Source organism: Cucumis sativus, chromosome 3 (assembly GCF_000004075.3).
Source record: "Cucumis sativus cultivar 9930 chromosome 3, Cucumber_9930_V3, whole genome shotgun sequence".
NCBI lineage: Eukaryota > Viridiplantae > Streptophyta > Magnoliopsida > Cucurbitales > Cucurbitaceae > Cucumis > Cucumis sativus.
In genome coordinates this window covers 8,179,321-8,187,082 of record NC_026657.2, presented here as the reverse complement: position 1 = coordinate 8,187,082, position 7,762 = coordinate 8,179,321, and the positions used below count along the sequence as shown (strand labels likewise).

General features: G+C 30.8%; 1 protein-coding gene across 2 annotated transcripts; it reads left to right on the top strand.

Moving 5' to 3' along the window:
• Nucleotides 1-620: 620 nt before the first annotated feature.
• Nucleotides 621-5,690, top strand: LOC101221667 (ent-kaurenoic acid oxidase 1). 2 transcript variants are annotated; one of them, XM_004133898.3, is made up of 7 exons: nucleotides 621-981; nucleotides 3,415-3,892; nucleotides 3,986-4,249; nucleotides 4,386-4,554; nucleotides 5,010-5,116; nucleotides 5,224-5,345; nucleotides 5,432-5,690. In XM_004133898.3, the coding sequence occupies exons 1-7, from the start codon at nucleotides 731-733 to the stop codon at nucleotides 5,535-5,537; spliced, it is 1,497 nt and encodes a 498-aa protein (XP_004133946.1). In that variant the 5' UTR covers nucleotides 621-730; the 3' UTR covers nucleotides 5,538-5,690. The 2 variants fall into 2 exon arrangements, with proteins under 2 accessions (XP_004133946.1, XP_031737866.1); XM_031882006.1 differs by lacking the exon at nucleotides 621-981 and adding an exon at nucleotides 3,105-3,255.
• The last annotated feature ends 2,072 nt before the right edge of the window (nucleotides 5,691-7,762 follow it).

Here is a 7,762-nt window from a genome sequence, read left to right as displayed (position 1 = left end):
TATTATTAATAATAAGAAAACATATTTGTAGCTATACTTTATATTTAATACACACAGGACTCAAAAAATTATTCATTTTGGTATTTATATTTTGAATTTATCAATTTTGATATTTTTACTCTTAATTTTTATTCGATGCATTATTTAAAAACCAATTGATTATAACATTTAAAAGAATGAGAAAATTAAAAGTACATTCCCAACACACAAGACAATTAGACATACATGCATGTACAAAAAGAAGATCACTTCCTCTTTATTCTAAGCACGTATCACTCCACAACACGTGACCTAAGACCACGTGAATATGATATTATTAAACTAACTAAATAAATAAATAAAAGCAATTCCTTTTGGTGGTTTTTAAAAATAGTAAAGTATTTATAAATTATAGTAAAATTTTTGTATTACTACCTATAAACTTTACTAATATTAAAATAATTGTTAACAAATTTACTATTTTTACAAATTTTAATTATTTTATTTATTTAAATAATGCCAGCGATTTGTACTTAAAGGAAGAATAATTAGTAGACAACAGTGATATACCAAATATAAAATATATTGCCATGTAAGCAAGCAGAGGAGAAGAAGAGATGGAATGAAGGTTTTTGTGTATAAATAGGAGAGTTGTTGTTGGGGGAAAATACTCGATCATCCCTTATTGTTTTCAATATAAATCCATTATATATATTGTACAAAAGTTATTGGGTTTGGTAGAGAATTAAAAATGATGGAGGTGAGTTGGGGAGTGGCGGCGGCGGTGACGGCGTTAGCGGGTGCAGCGGCGGTGGTGTTTGCGGTGTTGAAATGGGCAGCGAAGAGTTTGAACGAGTGGATTTATGAGGCCAAATTAGGGGACCGGCGGATGGCTTTGCCGCCTGGGGATTTGGGATGGCCTTTGATTGGAAATATGTTGGGTTTTCTTAGAGCCTTCAAGTCTAACAATCCTGAAACCTTCATTGATAGCTATGTTTCCAGGTCTCCTCTTCTTCTTTTTATAATCATTTCTCTCTCATCTCTCTAGATCTCTTCATTTATTCTCTAAATCATTTCCTCTCTCTAGACATAATTGGGAGCGGATATCTCAACGTGACTGTCCATCAATGCTTTACTGCTACATGCATGGTTGAATGTACTGACCATAGGTGTTCATGGTTCGATTCGAAGCTGAACCGCAAAATACAAAAAAATCTTATATGAAATCGAACCAAACCATACGTTTGTGTCAACCTAAATCAAAACCAAATTTTATATGCGGTTCGGTTTAAATCCTAGAAAATTTCACGCCACCAAAGCATTATAAAATTTGCTTTTCTCTTTAAATTTTGGACAATCTTGACCCACTAAAGTACCAAGTTTTACAAAATTTCTGAATGATCTTTATAAACAAAACCTTTATAAACATTTCTTTAATTTTTTAAAAAATAAAGCAGTTTGATTTAATTTTAGAATCGATTTAAAATATTAAACCGAACCGGATAAGAAGAAGAATGTTTTATAAACATTAAACTTTAAATATGATATCTTTTGTCATTTTTTAAAGAAGAAAAAAAAAAGGTCCTGTAACTGCTCAAAACTATAGTTTATTTTGGAAATTTTGCAAGTTTTTTTTTACATAGCAGTATAAAAAACTATATTTTTTAAGAATATATATTTTTCGAAATACATATAAAGTGATACTTTTTTCCTTTCTCTTTGGATATATTTTTAAAATCTTGTTTGTCCAAAAAAGTTAATAAGAGCCAATATACCTTGGTGTGAGTGTTGCATGCATGATTGATGCATGATTGATAGACGTTTCATCCTTTTTTTACTTCACAAAAATACCTTTTTTCTCTTTTGATCATGAAAAATTTGAATGTTTGATTTGTAAAAAACAATCTATCGGTTTACCATGCCTAGAGGTTTACCATTATTTAATTCTTCTTTAACTTTACTACATGCATGCATGTCTAGTTGAGTGATATAAAACATATGCTACATGGATTATTGTAAAGTTTACTTGAATCAATGAGTTTTAAAAGTTGTTTTAAGTACTAATTATTTGTTTATTTAGAGAACAAATGAAGTATACTTAGTTTGATTATATCATAGAGAAGTTGAATAATGCTTTATATTTGTGTTTTCTTCTGTCTCATTTCTGACAAGTCACAGAAATATATAATTCAGGTTTTTAAATTACGTAAAGAGAATGAGGGCTATTTTATGGGCTCGAAATTGCAACTTTGTATTTTCATTTCAACACTCTCTTTCTTCCTCACGAAGAATACCTTTTCGGAAATCCTTTCTCTTTTCTTATTCGTTATTTCTTCCTCATTTAAAATAACAAGAAGAGGAAATCAATTTTTATTCCAAAAAGCTTTCTGTATTTTGCATTACAAAATTGGGGAAAGTAATTTAAACCTTAAATTTGGATTTAAAAAATCATTTTCTTTTACAGTTACCGAATAGTTTGTGTTTTTGAAATTTTATTTTAACGAAGAAAAGGACAGGGGAGGGAAAATTACCATAATGACCCTAAAAGGTTTTGAAAAGGCAATGCATGAAAAAGTGTAGAGCACTGTGTTAGTGAAGTAAGCAAACAGCAGACAGACATACAATGAATTTGATTCAAGTTTTTTCTTTTTTTCTAAAAAAGTTTATAAATAAAAATTTCCAATATTATTCCCTTTTAAAAAGTTTTAAAATTTTTAGAAAATTAATCCAAACAAGAGTTATTCAATCTAGGGAGATTATTCGTTAATTATAATGCTTTTATTGTTATTATTTTTGAATGATTTATTGTTATAGTTCTTTTAGTAATTTATAGGGAAATTTCCATGATCATTTGTTTAAGAATATATATTTCTATAAATAAGATATTGATAAAATTGAATTTGTTGGAATAATTTCAATGTCGGTGTGTGGTTTTGCTAATTTTAATTGTTTAGACATTTCTAGTGAAAAAAAAAAAAAGAAGTGGAGAATTTGTGTTGTGTTGATCTTATGTTTGCTCAATTCTAGGAGTCCTTTTGTGTCATCATTTTCTAGGTCTCTCTCTTATGAATAAATAAAACCTATAAATTATATATTCATACATCATTTTCAATTATCTATTTGAAACCAAACAATCTCATTTCGTCTATTGTAACATAATTTATGCTGCTTCTTTTTAATATTACTATACATTTTTTAATAGATACATTGGCAAGGACAATGTTGATCATATCTATACAAACTTTATTTTAAAATTAAGGATTTGAGATTTTATGGGTAAGGGTGATAGAAGTATTGAATTCAAAATTTTGTTATAGTTGATAAATATTTAAATTTATTTTGGTATTTTAGAAGGATTGAATTTGAGTTTTGTTTAGAACTATGTATGAAGGATGATGAGGAGATTAGAAATCTAATTCTTTTAATTAATTATAGGTTTGGGAAAATCGGAGTGTACAAAATTCATTTGTTTGGAAACCCCAGCGTGGTCGTGACGACGCCGGAGACATGCCGGAAAGTTCTGACCGACGACGAAGCCTTCCAGCCCGGTTGGCCACGAGCAGCTGTAGAGCTCATTGGAAAGAAGTCCTTCATCGAAATGCCGGTCGAGGAACACAAGCGCCTCCGCCGCTTAACCTCTGCTCCGGTGAACGGCTTTGAAGCTTTGAGCAACTACATTCCTTACATTGAAGAGAATGTATTGAAATCCTTGGATAAATGGTCGAATATGGGACCAATCGAATTCTTAACTCAACTTCGTAAGCTCACATTCACCATTATCATGTACATTTTCCTTAGCGCGGAGAGTGAGTCGGTAATGGAATCGTTAGAGAAGGAGTATACTCGGCTTAACTATGGTGTTCGAGCCCTGAGAATTAACATTCCTGGATTTGCTTACCACAAAGCACTCAAGGTGTTTGATAATTTGCCTCAATTAATTACGAAAAGTGTACTTTGGTTTCTGGAATTTGTTTGATCAATTAAACACCATCGGTTGAATGTTTAGGCTCGGAAGAATCTTGTGGCTGCGTTTCAAGGAATTGTGACGGAGCGAAGAAAGAGAAGATTGGGCAATTGGGCGCCGAAGAGGAAGGACATGATGGACGCTCTGATTGATGTTGAAGATGAAAATGGCAGAAAGTTGACTGATGAGGAGATCATTGACATTCTGGTGATGTACTTGAATGCAGGTCATGAATCTTCAGGCCATACCATGATGTGGGCAACTATTTTGTTGAATCAACACCCAGAAGTTCTCAAGAAAGCCAAGGTATATACAAAATTAGGATCTTAATTAGCTTGTTTGGTTACTCAAAATCATGTCATATTTTCATACTTAGTGACAAAATTCGTGTGGTATCATATAAGATCAATCATGATAAAAGTTGGTTTAATAAACTGAACAGGAGGAACAGGAGGAGATTGTGAGAAGGAGGCCTGCAGGTCAAAAGGGATTGACATTGAAAGAATGCAGGGATATGGAATATCTCTCGAAAGTGGTCGATGAAACTCTTCGCTACGTATCATTCTCCCTTGTTGTCTTCAGAGAAGCACAAATGGATGTCAATCTCAATGGTATACCTATCTCTCTCTCTTTTTTTTTATTGTCGTATTAGCAGTTTACATTTTAACAATGGAGGGTCAAACCATCAACTCTACTGATTAACTATTCTCAAATTGACAATATAGAAATCGCTAGAGTAGTATTTATTGAATGTTTTAGCCTCTCTCTTATTTGAATTGGAACAATGTGGTTGGTCGTTTCATACCATTACATATTTGCGAGAGAGCTCGAAAATTATTCAATAAATCTGCTACAACGTGGCTAGCAATTTTGCACTGTTGAATATATGAAAGATGAACTATAAATGTGTTTCCAACTTATACCTAGAGGTTATTAGAAACAGTCAGGTTTTCAAATCCATGAACAATCTTTCCTATGCATCCAAGTGTTAGGAGTGATGGGCACTGAATAATTATTTCCTCTTGTTTATTTCTCCATTGTATGAATGGTGTTTGTGTGATTGCAGGCTATCTAATTCCCAAGGGTTGGAAAGTGCTGGCTTGGTTCAGAAGCATTCACTATGACGATGAAGTTTACCCAGACCCAAAGAAATTTGATCCTTCAAGATGGGATGTATGTTAAAACTCATAGTTTCAATATCCTTTTTACAAAAATTAAAGTTATATCACATCAAATGAAATCCATCTGATATCCACACTGTGTTTGGTATTTGTATAAAGGGATTTATCCCAAAAGCAGGAGAGTTTCTTCCATTTGGAGCAGGAAGCAGGCTGTGCCCAGGAAATGATCTAGCCAAATTAGAGATTTGTATTTTCATTCACTATTTTCTCCTCAATTACAAGTAAGTTCACTTGGAAAAGACAAAATATAATGAGTTTTTTTGTATTAACAATTTGTGTTGTTAATCGGGTTGATTTTTTTCTACAGGCTTGAATGGCTGACCCCTGATTGTCAAATCTTGTATCTGCCCCATTCAAGGCCAAAGGACAATTGCTTGGCTAAAATCAGTAAGAATTCCAGCACTGTTGTGTGAGGAGAGTTTATAGCTTTTTATGTAGTATAATGGGCGTTCACAGATAGACACATTGCATTCCAAATCTTGGATTCTTCTTTTGTGTCATTTGTAGTGAATTTTGCACTGGAATCCTCGTTCAAATAAAATTTAAAGTTGCTACAGTTTGTCCTCTTTCCAACTCTTCCATGCTCTATAATTCCATATCCTTGCTGCTTCTGAAAATGACATGTTTTGAAGTCACTGTTACAAGTTAAATACTTCAAAGTTACCATTCAAGTAGAAATCCTTCGAAATTTTGGATTGAAGTTAGAACCTAGATTGATGTAGTCCTGATCTATTATCTGCATTTGGTCAACAAGTTGATTGTTGACTTGAAGTGGGAGAAAGTAGAATAAGTTTAGAATGTTGAAAAACTTTGAATCTTTCATTTAAGAGAGAAAGAGCTCTATTTCGAGACAAACTTCTCATTGAATACATCGTTTCTTCTTCTTCTTCTTCCTTTAGTTTGAAGCCAAATTAAAGTTGGTTGTATAAGGAAGGATTGGTTTGAATATCGTTCATCTTCATCACATATTTTCTTCTTTGAAAGTACTTTCGTCGGTGTTAAATGATAACATGTTTCCGATATTCCTCCAGAAACTACCAATGAGACCTTTTCAAATGGAATTAATGTTAGTTAAGTCAAATATTGCTGTTTCCTTCACAGTTGAGTTATGCATTATGATTTTGATGGCTGTGCCCAAATTAATAGTTTGAAAACACCCTTCAGATTTTTATGAATCTTTCAAAACCAACAAACAATAAATTTGAATTTGAATTTGAATTTGAACTTTCACACTATTTTAAGCATAACTTTGTAAAGAGCAGAAGTATCTTTGTAAGAAATTTCATTCCCACTTCTTCACAAGGACTGAATCATAAACATAATTGTTGTTGAATAGAAAAGAGAGGCAACAGAAAATGTTCTTTTCACATAATTTTCCTTAATTAATTTCTTAAATCTTTCCATCTCTTGAATTGTTTAGTTCTTAAATTTCCCTTAAATTCAGGATAAAGACATCTCATATCCTTTGACCTTAATTTAAATAACACATTCATAGTAGAAAAATTAAAGTATATTATCATTGCTTTTATATGTTTTTATATTCAAATTTATGTAGTGTGTTGTGTTCTTCACATGATATTAGATGGATTTTAAGTGAAAACAGAAGGAAGAAACTTTGAATCTAATATGAAATTACATGTTTAATTATACACTTTTCAAGTTTAGGTCTTATCTAATAAATTTTGTAACTTCAAAATTAAAAAGAACTAATGAATTTTCCAACTTTGATTTTGTGTTTAAATGGGTCATTGATCCATTCAATAACCATTTTCAAAGTTATGATCTACCGAGAAAAATTGTTAAAAATATAATGCTTGATAAAATAATTGAAATTAAAAGACCTATTAAATACAAACATAAAAGATAAGAAATTAAGTTGTATTATGCAATTGCAATTTGTACATAATCCAATGATTCTTCCTTTTTGTTTTTTTCTAATTTATTAATAAAAGTTTGATGGAACTTTAGCAGTTTCTTGTAAGTTTTTCTTTGTTAAACATCACTTTCTAGGGAACATTAGGATAAGGAATTAATAATAATCTATTTTGACTTTGATGAACATTTTTTTTTTTTACATTATGAAGATTATTCTTCTCCCTCATAAGTGAGCTTTGATCAAGTAAATGTTTTGGTAACATACAATATATTCCAAAGTCCATTCAAATTCTCTCTTTTTCTTTGAGTGTGAGAGTTGGGTTTACTTTTCCCTTTTTATCATTTATACTTAAGTTTTCATTCTCCTTCCTAATTTGTATTTTATCATATAATTAATAACGACCTTATTAACTATAATTAACTTCATCAAAATAGAATTTGTCAAACATGAACCATTTTGGTTCATATTTTAGCTCGAAAACGAGCGTTACATGATCACCGTACGATTAGTTTAAAAAAATTTAAACAATTCTCAATTGTTTAGTTGATAAAATAGATTGATCATGACGTAACTTTTTAACAAAAACTTCAATTTGATAGGAATTTTATCCTTTAGTTTATTCGACATAGGATTCTTAAAAGAAAAATTAAAATATCTATCAATAAAAAATATACATAAAAATCAACAAATTTACCCTAAAACTATTATAATTCCAAAGCAAAATCAGAGAGTAAGGATTATTAAAAAATTCAAGGTTTTTAT

Excerpts from the sequence above, each read along its gene's own strand:
- LOC101221667 (XM_004133898.3), top strand. The coding sequence starts at position 731 with ATGATGGAGGTGAGTTGGGGAGTGGCGGCGGCGGTGACGGCGTTAGCG. Across the intron at positions 982-3,414 it reads ATTGATAGCTATGTTTCCAG|GTTTGGGAAAATCGGAGTGT; the intron begins GTCTCCTCTTCT and ends AATTAATTATAG. Across the intron at positions 5,346-5,431 it reads TATTTTCTCCTCAATTACAA|GCTTGAATGGCTGACCCCTG; the intron begins GTAAGTTCACTT and ends TTTTTTCTACAG.